Here is a 17777-nt window from a genome sequence, read left to right on the forward strand (position 1 = left end):
TATGACTCCATGATCTTTTTTTGGGGCTACGTGACTTGTATACGACAGGTTTTAAGATGCATGTTCAATCCAGAGGCATGGCTCACTTAACTTCTGTGATTGTTGGTGGAGCAACTAAATGCAAAGAATGAGACCTATATCAACAGAGTTGTCATAACTCTGAACATTAAAACCACTGTAGGTTAAGAACATTAGCTCCTGTAAGCTGCTGCCTCCCTCTACATTTTGCCTTTTTATCCTGAATCCTATGATGCCCTGCCCAGCTAAGGAAATCCAGATGGCTCCCTGAGTTGACAGATGACAGACAGCCTTAGGGCCACTCTGTTACAAACAAACAAATCAACGGCTCCAACAAACAGTGTTGTACTGGATATCTCCTCCTGCCAGTCAGCTCTAAGCTCCAACTCATGCTTCTCTATTCTGTGTGTGAGAGCGAGAAATCAATATGTAATCATATTCACACTTTCTTTGGCAGGAGACACTGGGGGCAGACATGGAATTGAGACGACCGGCTCTGCGCAGAAAGGGCACAGGAGAGGCCAAATACATTCAAATCATTTTGTCTTTGTTTCACCTCTTCCACAGCAGCCTGATTCAAAACCTCCCTCGATTGTATTTGACAGAGGTGACTCATTTTCAATCAACTCAATTAGTGTCACAGAAGAAGCATTTTGCGTCGAGATAGTTTTTACATGGTTTGATTGAGTGGATGTACATTCGTTGAGTTCTACTCCCCTCCACATTTTCTGCTACATGTTGCCACCTGTTAGTCAGCCACATTGGAAACACACTTTACATACTCTACCCTTTCACAACAGAAAGAGCTAATGTGTCAAACCAATCCATGATAACTGCTATGATTTTTCTTGATCTAAACGTTAAACATTGTCTTATGCTTATTGCCTTGCCAAGGGCACCGTTGCCTCATGCTGTTCTCATTACTTACTCTACCCAGAGCCCGAATATGACTAATGCCACCTCCCAACATATCAACCTTAGAGGAGGAGCAGGGTGTTGCAGTCACATGCTAGTTATGGCCAGGGACATCATGATAATTACTGACAGCGTGTTCATTTCACACATGCATCAAAATAAAAAATTAAAAAATTAAAAAAAGCTGCCACAGTGGGAATTAATTGGAATTCCAGCAGTGGTTAGTGCCATACTTTATTCTTTACAGTATAAAGGGAATTAATTATTAATTAATGGGCAGCAGGAACCGTGCTTGATCTAGGTAACCTCAGTGATTCGTCAGCTTGTCTGCTAACTACCAGCATCTCTGGATAAAAGAAATACTGTCCGTTTACAAACTTCAAAGTTGTACATCTTACAGCAGATGAGTTCGGTACTGTAGAAAACAGCTCTAGCAATTCTACATCACAGCCATTAAGTATTCATTCCTTATTTCCATCCCTTTCAAATTGCAAGCGCCAGTGAAATGTGTGGAGACAGCAGCTCAGCTAAATTCAAAACACGCCAACTGTATTGTGGCTAACTGAGGGCATGAACATGATTATGCACATATATTTCCTTTGTACTTTGCATCGCCTACCTTCAATCATGATCACCTTTTTTTTCACATATACATGTATGACTATTTCACAGTGAAGGAAAAAGCTGCAAAAGCCTGAGGTCCCCTTTAATTAATTTCTTCCTAGATCTCTATAATGTGTGTGCATATCATATACATTTTCTATCAAATTCCTCTGGTCTTGGGGATTTAGCATGCTTTGGATTAACTTAATAATTATTTTAGGTGGGCAGACAAGCCTGTTTTGTTGATAATTTTGTACTGTCAATGTATTTTAATTGGGGAGTAATCCTGGTCGCTGGTATGGGTGAATATTTTGTCCTTATCATATTAAAGAGTTAATAGACATGTAATCCAAAGCATGCATGAAAATCTAATAACACATTAAAGATCATTTTTGAAGACAAGACTGAAATATTTGTACACTAATCAAAGCTGACATTTTCTGCTGAAAACTAAATTTCCTGAACTTTGCCCCAAAATTTTGCTTAACTCCAATATTGGAAATACTGTGTACCATGCATGCATACAGTCAAGTCAAATATACACTAAATTTATTGACAGTACTGACAAATTACTTAGCATATTTGGGAAGTAATTCATAGTTGATAATGATAACAGAGATCAATCATATGGGTTGGGTTGTACTGTTATTTACCTCGGTTTCTTAAATTATATCAACCTTACTATTGATGCCTGAACCACTGAGCTGAGTCAACACACACACACACCCACGCACACGCACACACACATGAACGCACGCACGCATGCACACATCCACTTGCCATAATTTGCAACTTAAACTAGATATACAGGACGGACATCAATCATCTTTACAGTCCACTCGCACTAACTCCTTCCTCTTACCAGTCAATATATTTCACTTTTCCAATTTCATCCAGCACTCCACCCATCTGGTCTCAGACTTGTGGCTCATGATAGGAAAAAAAAAAAACATTTAAGGAAATAAATAGACCCTTCTGTCTCCCTCCATTTCACCATCACCTCAGGAGATAAGATGACAGAAACTGTTTTCTCATCTCCCAAGGTATGAAAATGAATGGTGCTCGAGAATATGGAAGATTTGCAGGCAGGGGCCTACAAAATGTTGCAGACTACTGGCTCAGTAAACTATATTCAGCTCTTTACCTGAGAAAACTTTATGAAAAGTAATATCTTAATAGCACTTCAGCAAACATGCCACACTGCTTTGTTGTGTTGGTACTAAACTTTGAGGTTGGTTTGAAGTGATGAAAGTGAGGTTGTTTTAGCGCTCGTTTAGCAGCAAGGTTCTGCCTTGACATAATTAAATCGGTATCTTAAAGCAAACAAAGTGGTTCTCCATAATTCACAGCACCAAAAAGCTTGCCACAACATAAATATCAATGACTTAAAAAAGGCATTCAAAATGTGATGACGCATTCTGTATAAAGTTCAACATGAGCAGAGAATATCAAAGTATGAGAAGCAGCAGATTGAGAAAGTTTGTTGAAAAATGAAATTCCCCTACAATGGGGGAACATGATACCTTCGTTCTTACCTTCCTCCCAACCCTGGGGACTTCCTGTCTTTTCATTTTTCTCCCGCAGGTCCCCGGCAGCCACTATGCTCCATGTGAACTCTGGGATACCCTCCTGGTGCTGCTCACATGTTCTGCTATTGCTGGGGCATCTGTGATCTGGTGAAACAAGAGGCATTTAAATGCAAATGGCTGCATTGACAATATTTACACAAAGAACATAATCAAAATGAACGAGCATTGATCAACTAAAATGAATCTTGAAGCCTACTTACAAGAATCTTAATCAAAATCCATTGGGCAGGAATGCTAATGCCAGCAGTAAGATATTTGTTTAAATGCTCAACAAATACCAGGCAAAAATTATTGAGCATAGCACAACACATTTAAAAATACCTTGTTTAGATTGATTAGCAAGTGAAACTTTTAATGATATGTACTGCCAGGGGAAGGGAGGTGCTCAGTTAAATAAACATAATGTTGCAGCTGCACCATTTAATGTTTTGATTGAAAGTCCACAGTTTCAACAAATGAACCGTGCTGCTTTAACCAAAGTTTAAATAGTAGTTTTCAAACAAACAGTTGCAAAATCTAATATTGCTGCATTCAGTTTCAGTCCAGATTTGACTTCAGCTTTGACAGACCAGATAGAAAAGGTAATAAATGATTCAGGTAGGAAGAACCTTGTCAGTTGGATGTTGTCTATTTTCAGATTTAATGGTCTCATACCTTTGGTTGGAAAACACTATGTTATGTCAGCCCACATAGCAGGAAGTAACTGTTAGTGCATGGTGCACATTATATTAGTGGGAAGAGCGTTCAGCGTTCATGTAAAAATTGCTGCTGTCAAGCATAGGGCTGGGAATAATACAAATTACAAATAAAAACTTGTTCAGAGAGAAAATTTAGGGTCAGCTCTCCTCCCACTCAATCCTCTGTCTCTATCTTTGCTTCCATCTGTCCTTCCCTCCCTGTGGTCAGACCTCATGCAGACACATCCCTGCGGCTAGGTAAATCACTGTTGAGAGGTCTTGGTTACTTTCAAATTGCTTCTCACACTAGGCTCTACAGGAGAGGAACTAGATTGCTGTATAATCATCTTCTATCATTTTTGCTTTTCGACAATAAAACAAAAACTCTTATCAATCAATACTGGACTGATACACAGTATTGACTGATAAATGTGTGCATTGCTATTCATCATTATGTGCCTACTTATGACTTTGCTCGGCCCCCCTTCGAATTTGAATCACATCTACAGCTCAATACGCTCTACAAAAAACCTCTAGATGTCAAGATGGATTTTCCGCCATTTTGAACCTCTTGCTACCAAATTGTCTGTGTATCATTATCGGACCAACCTTATCAAAAATTCCAGAGATTCCATCAAGATTGTTGATATCTTCTCTATCTATTGATATCTATTCTATGATGCCTGCCTGCTTGCATCCATCATGTTATTTCCTGCCTATTTGTGGCGGCAGCAGGCTATTGGGCATGACCATTTCCCACTGTCAACGGCTGGGGCTTCTCAAGAGGAGAGAGGAGGAGCATTTTTTTTGACATTCGTACATGTGCATTGAGGATAACCCTGGAATCTCTGATGGGTCACTAGTTATAGCCAAAATGTGCTTGTCAAGGTGTTATTGACTTAGCATCCACTGTTCAGAGATCAGTTTTGATGATATTGCAGGCATTACACACATGTGCAGATGTCTTTGGAAGGTAAAGTTGCCCATTAGAAAATTATTTCCAGTCTTATCTTCCTGAGCATTAAGGGGCAGCAGTAGCAAGTCAACAAGCAAATTACACAGTATTTTAATGTCTCTGTGCAACATCTGCACCAAGTTTGAGACAGAATATTGTTACACAAGAAGCGCAGCTTTTTTCAGGAATAGCTCAGTATGTAGGTTGTGTGCAAGACAGACAGAGGCAACCGGAGTTGGTTGTTTGGCTCTGTTTATCTATCTGTAAAAGCCACCATGATATTGATCAACAAACTTCAAAAGGTTGTTGCTCAGGACACAAATAGACCTATAATCACAAAACTTGCAGTAATTGTCCACAAACTGTAAGTACCCGTAACATACCCTGAATGACTCATTAAAATCTACCACTAGGAGGTGAGACAAATTCAAAAAATGGGTGTGGCATAACAGCTATAAATAATAGAATATAAATGAGAATTTGTTTGACCAATTATTCCAAAACTCACAGGATGTTTCATAACAATGTGTAACCACGTGTAAAATTATTTTGAAATTGCTCAATAAGGGGTGAGTTTTGTTTTTAAATTTTAGAACAGCCGGTGAAACCCTGATACCACACTTACTGAAAAACCTTCATCTGTGCTGTTATTCTTCAGATAAGAGACCTAACAGGCTACAGAGAGCACGTATCAATGTCACACAGGGCTGCTGCTTTGATCTTGTGTTTGTTTCAGTATACACAAATAAACTAATGATACAAGAGCACTTCTCAAGTAAACTCTGCAGAAGACATGGTTTGAGATGGCCTTCTGTGTAAGGAAAATGAAAAAGCTCTAACTTTCTCTGAGCTTCTCTGCAAACACGTTTTTGAATAGTTACAGTGTTATAAACGCAGTTCTTTTCCATAGTTTGATGTGAAGTGATGACTTTTAATAAAGTGGCATGGTATAGGAGCTTTGGCTGTAAATACACTGGCAAGAGGAAAAAAACTTGGCAGGAAACTGTACCTACACCAGAAAGTGAACTTTACACAAATTAATGTCAAGATGCCTGGGAGGAAATCTGTCACATACATTGTACAAAAAAGATATACTGTCCTTCTGCAGTCTGCCCTCTCAAGTCCTAAACATTTCTTTTTGAGTGCATAGTGTGGTGCTGAACATGTAGTTTGACAATTAATTTTAGCAACATTCCCAATTGTTTTTTTACTAATTGTATACTATGATTATAGTATATAATATTTCAAGCTACAGTGTTTAGCATATGTTATGAGACTTAGAAGTTGCATAGTTGGAGCAAGTTATCAATGATTTTAGGTCTTGGACTAAATGTTTAAAGGAGTTTTACCTAATGAGGTGGCATCAAGGCTGTATCAGGCTGCACTTGGCATTAGTTAAAATGGCTGTCCACTAGAGGAGGCAGCTGCCCTTAGAGGAATCGTAGCAGCAGTCAATCCCAACCACTTAGTGCCAGTAAGGGTAATGGTTTTCATGCTGAAAACTTGTCATTTGGCAAAAACATTGATTCCTGTAGCTCATTGCCACTGGGGACCTTGAGGGCTGATGAGATGTGGAGAAATTGAGAAGCTCAAGGTTGTAACAAAAGCTAATTTCCTTTCCTTCAATAAATGTCTATGTTTATTCAGCTGTACAAGGTTTTAAAGTTGAACTGAGCTGAGATCAGCACAGTTCTTCTGACTCAACTAGGTATATAGATGCAAACAAACACATTCACTTTCAACTGAAGTTTGCATTGATTGTACGAATCACCAGGATTTGATCATCGAGGACTACTGATATTCATTAAACTTTTAACAACTATTTACTTCAATGCATAATGTGTATTTTTTTTTTATTCTTTGTTAACAAACGTTAGGTGCCATTTGTTCAGCTTGTTTCTCTGATAACATAAGTTCCAGAAATCCTCTGTTAGGTTTAATATATAGTTAAAAACTACCAATATCTAATATGTATATTGTAAAAATGTGGTGCAAAACTGGTTAAAAGTCCATTTTGACTTTTTCTGGCAAACAGCCACAAAGCTGACGCGTGCAAACAGGATATGATGCCATTGACAGGCGACCAAACAAACAGACCATTACCTTGATTAAAATTACGGATTTTTCCTGGACTGAAAATTGCTGGAAACACTTGGGATAATGTAAGTAGACACATCAACAAAATAATCTAGTCTAGTTGTTTTTAGACATTTTTATGTGGGAAGGTTACATATTATTATTATATTATTTAATGTCAATCTATCTTACACTGTGAACTGACATACGGGTCACAGATGCTGTCAAAATGACTGTTTTATAATCTGTAACAAAAATAGTACAGCCCAAAATTTATAATGAAGCTGTGTTTGAAATAAATGTTTGAGTGTTCATGCCTGCATATGGGTATGTTTGAGAATATTTTTAAAAACTGGTTACATGCATTTACATACTTCACATACTCACAGAAGCTAGCGTAGACATAAGTTTCAGAGCTGTCTCCTCACATTTTTCCACCCTCTGATATCATACCAATATTCATGCATGCAGAAACACACTTGGAACACTGACGAGCTAAGCACTTCTCTGTGCTGCCAAATGGGGATGAGAGATATGATTCAACTGTGGTGAGCAAGATCTGGATCTGTCATCCAATTTCGCCCACCTTCTGCATGTACAAAGTGACTAAGAACTGATGACTTGCCAAATGACCAGGGACACGGCTTTTACGACCCATTCATTCACATCTTTGATTTTTTTCAAAACCATAACATCCTCTGAATGTGTAATCATATTTTTTTTTTGACATTAGTGAGCATGGGTTCATTTACCTTTTGATTACACCATTCAACAATTTAATCAAAGCAACCAGAGGAGCTATTCAGTGAAATGACAGGTACCATAAAAAATATTTCCCACAGTTTGAATTTTCCCTTTCTTGTCTGTCTGCCAAACAGTATCCTTGGTTGCCCCCTAATGTTTTGGCAGAGCACTGTTAATTAGGTAGGTAAAAAAAGTAAAAAGTTTGCCTTATTATTTGATTTGTCCCAAAGCACAGATTAATTACTGGAAACACAGTTTGAAACTGCAATATCGCTGAGAAGAATTTGTGTGTTTAATTTTTGTTTGTATTTAGTTGCATTAGGGATCCTTCTGAAAATAATTTGTTTTCTGCCAAAATATCCAATCTTACAGAACAATATTCACTGGTAGTGACCACGAAATTATTACACTTTTTATGGATATGTTAAGGTTACAGAAAGATCATAATATGGTTTAATATTAAACAAAGTTCACAGCGACTTCAGACAAAACATTTGTTCCCAATTAACCAAAACCACAATCTTTTATTTTCACAAATAACAAAATTATTTTCAGAAAAACCCTAATAATTAGTAGTTATAATAATAATGAATAGTTCATTCTAGCCGTCATAAGAGAAAACAGATATGCAGTCACTTGTTCAACATTATCAACATTATGTAAACCAATATTTCAGCTTGTTCGATACAAATGAATTGAAATTAAAGCTCAATGAAGAGTTTACATGTGCAGTCACTGACATATTATTTCAAAAGCTTGAATTTCTAATTTCTACACTCCATTAATTTTATGTCATCACATCTGAATGTAATTCCATCGGTCCTGTAACCAAATACACTATAAATGCTTCTAGAGAACAATCTTGATTAAAATGACATTATCATTGTTTTTAGTGGATCTATTACTCAAATTCTCATTTTCCTAGGCTGGTTCTAAGGGCTCCCAGCACAACAGGCTTTGATGATAATTAAAGGATATCTTTGAATACTAATACCCCGGAGATGGTGGTCATTGGTTGCAGTCATGCTCGGAATATGACGGCATGAAGCCATGAAGCATCATGGGGTTCAGGTTTAAAGACTGTAAATCTGTCAAGCTCAGAATGGCCACTTACTGTTTTCTGTGTGTCCTTTCTTATGAAAACAGAGAAAAGTTATTAGGTTCATTCAAAGCCAGAACTAACCCTAATGTGACCTGGACACCATGATAACCACTATGCCAAAAAAAAAAGAAAAAAAAGAACAGCGATGTCTGCTAACATGGAGGATCATAATCAGTATTGTTTCTGAAGGCATCTGTGAACAGTGCTATGTATACTTTGATGCATTATTCATATGTGCTTGTAATTTCAGCAGCTCCACTTATAAATGCAGCTGAGGTCGTTAATGGAGCAGACTCTCTTTTGTATATGGTTCTAGTGTTGTTACATAAGTTGGTAATTCAGTATAAAGAAAGGCAATAGATAACTGTAAACAAGGCCTGTAAATGGTGTTGCCCATACAATGAATGTGCTCGGGTGCTTGGAAAGGAATTAATTAATTGTAAAAACACTGGTAAATCTTGGCCCCATTAGTAATTAAGCAGAGCATTTGAGAGAGAGATGCCAGTGGTCCTGTCTGTGTTAACAAGGATGTGTGATTGGTTAATGAGCATATCATGACACTCTGACCCTAACCTCATTCATCAAACAGAGCTGAGATTGTAGAGAAGTGTTGTGTTACACAGCCGAAGGTCATTGAGATGCAAGCCAACTGTGGCCATCTTAATTTTGTATATAAATGAACTAGTCAGTTCCCAGTAGCGCACAACTATGTGATTACATGTTTTAAAAAATGAGATACTGGATTTGCACAGGAGTGCTTTTGACATCAAGTAAATTACATCTAAGAATGTATGTTTTTTTAGATGGAGAGTAAACACTTTGCTGACAAATGTCCCCATGAAACCCTTTAACTCAGATGATGAATATGTTTATTTCCTGATTACAATGAGATTGTGTCTGGCTGAGGTTATTTATGTATCCATTCCACTTTTTATGGACTAGGCATTCCTGGCAAATTCAGTTCATCTCAAAGAAGCTGAAGCTGTCCTGTCAAATACATACAGATGAATAGTGGGGGCAAGATTTTTGGATTTTTGACAAACAGCAGGTATGAGAAGTGTTGTAAAGAAATCATCTAAAACATAAAACACAGAACTCTGCTTCTGCAGCCGGAAACAGAAATTAATAAGGAGCTGCTTATTTCATTGCTTGTTTTTCTTTACCCAATATGAGTTGATATTAATCAGTTGTGTTCTTCCTCTGAAAAACCAATTAAATTTGTTGTCTTCCCTGGTTTTGAGATTAAGGATGGGTTTGAATGTGAACAAATGTGATTTGTTTATTGACAGCAAAAAGCAGAGAGATGTCTGCAAGTATTAGATGTAGCGGTTTGCTCATCAACATTTTTGGCTCAACTGCAGGTGCCAGTTTCTGATTCTAGATCAGAAGGTATAAAAGTCAAATGTCCACCTTCCTATTCCTTGTGAACTCACTCCTTCACCTTATCCTTAGCATCCAGTCTTCAAAACTACAAAGGCAGCATACAGGCAGGGGGTCAACTGAAATTCTTCACAACAGACTCTTGAAGATATTGAAGCATCAACTGACAAAACCAAACCATAAAAAGCCTTTTTTTTGCCTTACAGTATGTTCACAATCATTAAAACAACAACAACTCTGAGTCACCGTAAGTGGCAACAGTAACTCTCAGCAAATTCAGCTAATTTGGTTTCCATCCAAAACAGACATTTTGGTTTGCAATATATTTTTCAAACTGGTCCCACATTCCACAGCATCTAAACAAATGAACAACTAGAAAAGCATCTGTGATAGAGTGAATTTGGCAGTATAGGCAGCAATCAGTTGCTACCCATAAAACACGCATCCCTTTGTGCATTTGTTTGCTGTTGTCTTGTTCGCATTAACAACTATGCATCTTATACTCAAATCAAACAGAGCAAATGTTTTTACATTAATTTGATTATTTTGTTTGTTTTTTGTTTTTTTTATTTCTGATACATTCAAAGTAGCTGCCAGACATAATCTCAAGTTTATTCCTGACTGGGAAATCCAATGTGCGACACTAATACCATGATATTAATGACACCTTACTATTTGAAGAATGTAAGTGATATACTGAGGATTGGTGTTCGAGATGTATTCCTTTCTGTCATACTAATGCTGTGGTATTTGGGTTTTTAAATGGCCCCTGGAGGCCCTGTGAGGCTTTTAATTCATCCTCTCTTTGACACCATGTATGTGAATATTGTAAGATGTTAAAAACTACTTAAAAGAGACTTATAAATAACTATATGAATGAGAGGCATTTAATTTAAGAAATGATTTTACTGTTCAAGAAACAAAGCCAACAGAATGAATAGAAACCGGAACCATGTATGTTGAACGTTGAAATCCCAATAAGAACGATTGGTGATGCAATGAGTTCCTAAAAAAAACATATCTTTTTGGTCTTGGTCCAAACAGTCTTTATGTTGTCTGTTTTTGTTATTCTTTTTAAACCAGTCAATCATGCACACAAATGCTCATGGGATCTTGATTTGAGCATGAAAAAGCTGTGCAAACGGAACAATGTGCACACTGGTAGGGCTGGAAGGGCTGAATGATTTGACTCTAGGAGGATGCCATATTTAAGCACCTGCACCAGTGCTCTATCTTTTATACCCCCCGCCTTTGCAAATGTTTTATTCCGCTGCTGTGTCTCATTACACAAGAACAGCACTAGCAGCTGAGTGAGGCAGATGTTCTATTGTAGAGCACGGCAACTCCTCAAGTGGCTAGCATCCATCTGAGTGCCTGTGTTACAGCTGGCAGCCACAGCTGAACCAGGACAATCCATCTCGATGAGGGGAGAAAGGTCTGGGATGAGGCGACGTGAAGATGGCATATGGGAATGGTTTTACTAAACACAGTATGGCAACAAGCTGCCCCGGGGCTACTCCCCAAGGGAAGACAACACTGTAGATGGAAGGCAGAAGATGGTTCGGGTCACAAGGCTCTGACGTTACTAACATTACTGACACACAGTGGCAATGCAGTCAGCTTACCAGCACTGAATTGAATGTAATACCTTCTGCATACACTGTAGTCCCTGCAACTATATGCTGCTGAAGGAAGAAGGGCGGCAGAAAGGAAAGAGATTCTGGGGGCAGCTGGTGGCAAGTGTCCAGTCAGGCTGTTTTGGCTTTTATGGTAGGCAATAAATGCCAGCAGACGGCAGATGCTGTATGGACAGCTTAGATCTATCACTGCAGCCTAAAGCCATGTTCACCATGCCTTGTTGTTGTGACCTCTCCTATCTCAAACCTTTTTCTCAGCATCCTCTGAAGCATCCTTTGAAGCTGTCCTTTGTAACACAATGCAACACAACCTAATCTTTAAGCATTAAAATAGTTCTTACAAGGCACAAATCTACAGACGCACACACACACACACACACAATGATTAACCATTGGAAGAGAATGTGAAATAATAAAGAATATAATATATAACACAAGTAAAACCTATTACATTAGTTCTTGAACTGTGCCATCAGTCATTAGTAGTCATCTGGCTTTTACTACTCAGATGTGACCCTTCCTGATCCAGCCACATCACATTCCACTCACTATTTACCACACAGAACAAACTCATAGAAAAATGGTTTTGGCTGTGAGCATGACAGACTGATTCATTGAAAAACGGTGGGGTGATCTGTTGCCTAACTGACACCGATTACAGTTAGGTCCTCTGCAGGCTGTCACAGTCACAGGCAGCTGCAGCAAGGTCCCAGGGATTCACAGTCAAGAATGTGTTTCATAAACAGTTGGGTGACAGTTTGGTGCTGGCGGGACTTTGAATCATCACTTACAGGATGACCTCCAACCCTCCAAGAGGTAGGAAAGGGGCAAAAAAAAAAAAAAAAAAGAAAAAGAAAAAGAAAAAAAAAAAAATCACACTGGAATTCAAACCGCTCAGTGATGCGAATGGACTTGGAGAGTATGATGTGACACGGATGCACACAAGTTTCCCTGGGCTTACACAGATGCTCATAGCCAGAGCTATAATATTGGACTCAGGTCTTCAAATCACTTTTCTTACAACTCAGAATAGTTTTCTTCACTCAGCAAACTTCAGCCCCTACTAGACTTTCTTCTCCACTACAAACTAAATAATGGTCTTCTAACTTTTCTTCACTGATTAGTCCAAATCTACACAATATGTCTGTGTTGAAGAGTACACTACAAAGCTCCTGGTGCTACAGTACACAGATCTACATGTCTGTCCATCCTTCATCATTATATTTACAATTAAAAAGTTGTGTGAACTGTTAATAGTATATTCTCGCATCTGTGTTGACATGTTGCAGAAACTGACTTAAACTGAAGACTGAAGTCCTGTTCATACCTTTGTGTGTGTGTGTCTCTCTCTTCATGAGGTTTGACCGGTCTACTAAGCTTGTTTTTGGAGATGTGATTAAAACACTAAGCTCATGGAACATAATGGTAATATCTACCAATTTAATATCTGTTTTCAAAATATGGCTGATTAAAGTCTGAACCAGAGAAAATTATCTCTGTGAATGAAGAGAATGTAAACCTCACAATTTAAAAAACCAATACAAAATAGCAGAATCCCAATTTTAAAGTTTAAATATTTTTATATATAGTTAAATATTATACTTGAGTATTTTTCTTACAAGATGAACAATAGGAGTTAAAAAATATTTGTTTTACTACCTGCAGTAAACTGTTTGTGATTGTGTATGTGACATATGGCCCCACCAGTGGCTGACAGCCGGTTCAGATTAGTGAGCAGTGAGTGAATATCCAATAAAGAAGCCTAGCAGCGACCCACACGCATAATTCTGTTCTGCATAAATGTGGCTTTTACACAGTTGCATTCTGTTAAAACATCAGATGAATACTTCTCTGATGCTGTCAAAGATTTTATAAGCCAGGATCTATATTAAAATGCAATAAACATGGAGCACTGTCATCTTAAATAACAGTGAATCCTTGATAGTATCCTATGTAGGGAAATCCACACTGTAGCTGTACTTGTAGGAGATGTATTTTCTCTCCCTCTCTCTCACTTTATGTTTGGCATTTAAAGTTGATTAAGTATGCAATATCTGTTCTTGTGGTTATCATAGCTTCAGAAGATTGAATGAATGAATGCTCATTCTTAAAATAAAGTTAACACTTGAAAATTGGTTCTTAATGCATGGATTCTTTGAAAAGATTAATTGGAAAAATTATGAAGTTTAAGTATTTGGCATTACTATCCAATATTTTGGCCACGATTTTGAATTACTTCTTCAAAACAATTTCTCGTTCAATAAAATTATATTATGGATATTCATTATAGTTAAATTAATCAAAATCTAGTTCTCTTCAAAGACTTCTGCTTGACTTCATTGTAACTGTGTTCTTTCTATTTGTTACCATCACGTTTGTGTGTCTTATAATCAGTTTTTGTTGTTTTAAAACAATAATACATTTTTTGCAACATGACAAAGAAGTATTTTGTAGCAATATCCTGATGCAGTCTTTTACCTTCGGTGCAAGGCTTTAATATTGAATCTGTTGAAATATATTATCATTGATGAATTTATCTTTTTTGTAAGAGATGTATTATACTCCATACCCCTTGACACATTATGTTATTGACTGCAGTTATCTGAATTTTTCAACAGCTCTATTGTTGTTACATACTGGATAATTTGATGAGACTTTTGCTGTACAATATGCCCTTTTACTAGCACCACTAATGACCTTAGGGAGTAGATACAAAACTGTAAAGGTAGGTATGTGTGCATACTGCAAGTAATCTATACTCTTTTTGCCCACACTTACACTGTACTTTATATGTTTAATTTAGACACTACAATACAGACACACAACTTTTGACATAGCCTCTTTAATATTGCATGTTTATACTTGTGTTTACTTGTTTTAATTTATCCCTACTGTATTTTATTTATTTAGCCACTGTAACCAGACAGTTACCCCACATATATTAACAAAGATGATTCTATATGCCCTGTGGCAGATTCTTGATGTCTTTGTAATGGCAACTCCAAGTTTTATTTTTCTGAGTCCTTGAGGGTGTCATGAACAGGCTGATCAACAGAAACCCAGTTTTGTGAAGATCCCATGGCTGATGGCAGAGGGCAAGCGAGACAGAGACATTTATGTGTGCTGATGGAGAGCTGATGCCAGGTGTCGTGGCCAATTGGAAGCACAGGATCTTTGTAGGACACAGGTGCTGGGGCCTGTCAATCTGTCTAAGGAAGGCTGACAATGTCCAACTCACCTGACATTGGCATGGAGTTGCTGGGAAAGCTCAGGTCATCTTCAGCGACCCAGGAGAAGCTCCAGTACCCTCTAGGAATGCCAGCAGCAGTCCTACCAGCCAGTGGCTCACCTGCAAAAACAGCAAATTCACAACTTACTTTGACAGTATTTGTTGCAGAGGTATCAGGTAAGAGGAAGGAAGACCATTATTAAAATGTTTTGGCGTTAAATTAAATAATGATTGCTCCTTGCTGTGTTTGTTTGGGCTGACTGGTTGCCACTGCTTTGGCATCCATACTGAGGTGCCATTTACTTGGTTTTCCAAAATCACTCATAGCTACTCTTATTACCATCTGTAAATGTTTGATCTGACAGTTTGACTCATCACTCATTACAATGCAAAGCCCTTTTCACTGAAAGCTTTACTATCTAAGAGAAACGCTTGAAGAGCTTGGCACGGCTTCGATCTTAATGGAGAGTGACAAAGTAATAGCTGTATAGCAGTAGTTGTATTTGGAATTCCTGTAATAACATTGAAAAGCAGTGTCGTATTTCACTTTATCAACATTTAAGAAAAAAGAAAACATCAACCTCAGCATTTCTAGGTCAATGAAGCATCTACAGCATTGATCAATACCTATAAAACTTGATTCATAGTTTAAAAAAAAAATCCTAGAGGCCACATGAATTGGTTATTGGGTATCGATAGGTTCCATAATTACCTGAGGACACATTTGTCTGATTTTGTTTGACTCTATCCTCACCTTCTAAACTTAGAGACTAATTATCACAAAATCGAACAGAAGTCTGCTAATGTACAGTACATGCAACTTTTTCTTATACTTCTTGTATCCCCACCTCTCCACATAGCCGTCACACACACACACAAACACACAAGCTATCTCTCTCACTTTGTCCTTAGTCCATGGATAATTAGTACAAAGTAACAGACCAATACACCACTGCCTAGGAAGGAGACTCCTGCATAAGTCCTGCAGTCATTTCAAATGAGCCTGAAAGAGCAATTGACTGTAAATGCTGCCTTTCATGGAACTGAACAGTAGAGTACATTATAGTTTCAGCCAAAGAAGACACAGTATTCAAGGTATTCTCTTCCTAAACACAGTCTTAAGTCTTTTGAGCACAAACCTCAAGTCACGTCTCAAGTAACTGTGTGTACAAGTCACAAACTTGAGTCCCCATCTCTGGCATGTTGGCCTTGATAAAAGCAAAGTTTTTACCACCCCTGTCTGTTTCTTTAGCAACCTTCTCTGTGTGCCTGTCATTCAGGGTGTACAGACAAATGCTCTTTGTCAGCATAAATCTTAGAATAGCAAATGCTCTTAGCAAGCCTATGTGCATAAGATGTCAACTCACACAACTGAAACGTGTCAATTCAATACTATTACTGCTAAAAATGCTTGCAGAGAGTTGCTGCTACAGGTACTAAATCAACCACTGGATGTCTCCAGCTGTGAGGAAGAACACAAGTAAGTTAAGCAGCCAATGTTTAAGTGAAATGTTTAAAATAAGACCTTTTAACCTGTAGAAAATTATGGCTGTCTAGTAGGGGTGTAAAGGTACACATGGTCACGGTTCAGTATGTACCTCAGTTTTGGGGTCATGGTCCGGTATGAGTTCAGTACAATGGAAAAAAAGCAACAAGTCCCAAATGCTTAATTCTAGGCTTCTTTTAATTTATTTACAGAAGTGCAAGTTACAGTTTGTCCCACCTAGTGTAGTTTAGAACTACCTGAGATAGTTGGTACAGCCTGTAGTATATTAAACAGTTAACAAAACATACTCTCACATAAGTCATATTTTTATGTAGTGCTGATAAAAAAAACAAAAGGCAATAGATCACAATCAGCTACAAAACTGAAAAGCATCTGTTGTTATAAAAGTAAAAAATAAATACTATAATAAAAAATACAAAGATTGTTTCAATTTGTTCCACTTGCAGTAGGCTATATATATATATATATATATATATATAAAAATATAAAAAAAAAAACTCACGATCAATCACCGCTCATGCAAGCCCGTAAATGGCTTAAGTGCGCACGAGATGGGACATTGTAACAAGGCTCGAGCACTTTTAATTTAATCTACTATTGCATATGGGCGCATAACCATTTAAATATATATGCCAATAGCTTTGGTAATATCTTTGGCACTGTCTGCTTTCACATCTAGAGGCTTCTTAAAACAGCAGGAATACGTTGTTGGACTCCTGTTTTTTGTTTTTTGCCTAGCTCCGTTGATTGGCACATCTGAGTGATGCCGTCTAACATGCATTAGCATGTTTGACGTGTTTCCACTGACATTATGCACAGCTGTAGATCAACACAGACACACCATCCTCGTCTGATCCCCCACTCGCACTCCATCGCTGTTGAATGCCACAGGGAACCTGAAATTTTCCTGCAAAGTAGGTGTAGAAGTAGGTGTGTGACTGACTTTTTTTCCGCTCAGACATATTCTTCGTATGACTACATGCACCGAACTGTGATGTTCGTACCGTGACAATTCTGGACGAATACACGTACCATTACACCCCTACTGTCTAGCTTTGAGTATTAAACAAACTGTGACAAATTTCTATCATCTCTAAAAATAACGAATCCAAACCGAGTATTTGTAAGCCTTAATGAATTGGTTAAGTGACATGTTCACAAGATGGAAGAAGGGTCAAGCACAATATCAGTGTTTTTTGTTTTGCTCTGAAGTGAGCTGATACCGATGTCAAATTGTCCTGTCTGTGCTGATGTATCACGCTTATTAAAAAAAAAGTATTTCACCAAAAAATAGATGAGGATGAAATAAACAATCATGAAGAAATAAAAAATAAACATGGTTTGT

General features: G+C 37.7%; 1 protein-coding gene across 1 annotated transcript in view; it reads right to left on the bottom strand.

Annotated features, from left to right (window-relative positions):
- alk (ALK receptor tyrosine kinase) overlaps nucleotides 1-17777 on the bottom strand; it is a 321320-nt gene that overhangs the window by 165614 nt on the left and 137929 nt on the right. The window contains exons 2-3 of the mRNA XM_022751149.1: nucleotides 14935-15045; nucleotides 3060-3209 (exon numbers count right to left, since the gene is read on the bottom strand). Of these exons, the coding sequence (XP_022606870.1) occupies nucleotides 3060-3209; nucleotides 14935-15045 (261 nt within the window). The remainder of the gene's footprint in view (nucleotides 1-3059; nucleotides 3210-14934; nucleotides 15046-17777) is intronic.

Source organism: Seriola dumerili, unplaced genomic scaffold (genome assembly GCF_002260705.1).
Source record: "Seriola dumerili isolate Sdu_G_001 unplaced genomic scaffold, Sdu_1.0 BDQW01000149.1, whole genome shotgun sequence".
NCBI lineage: Eukaryota > Metazoa > Chordata > Actinopteri > Carangiformes > Carangidae > Seriola > Seriola dumerili.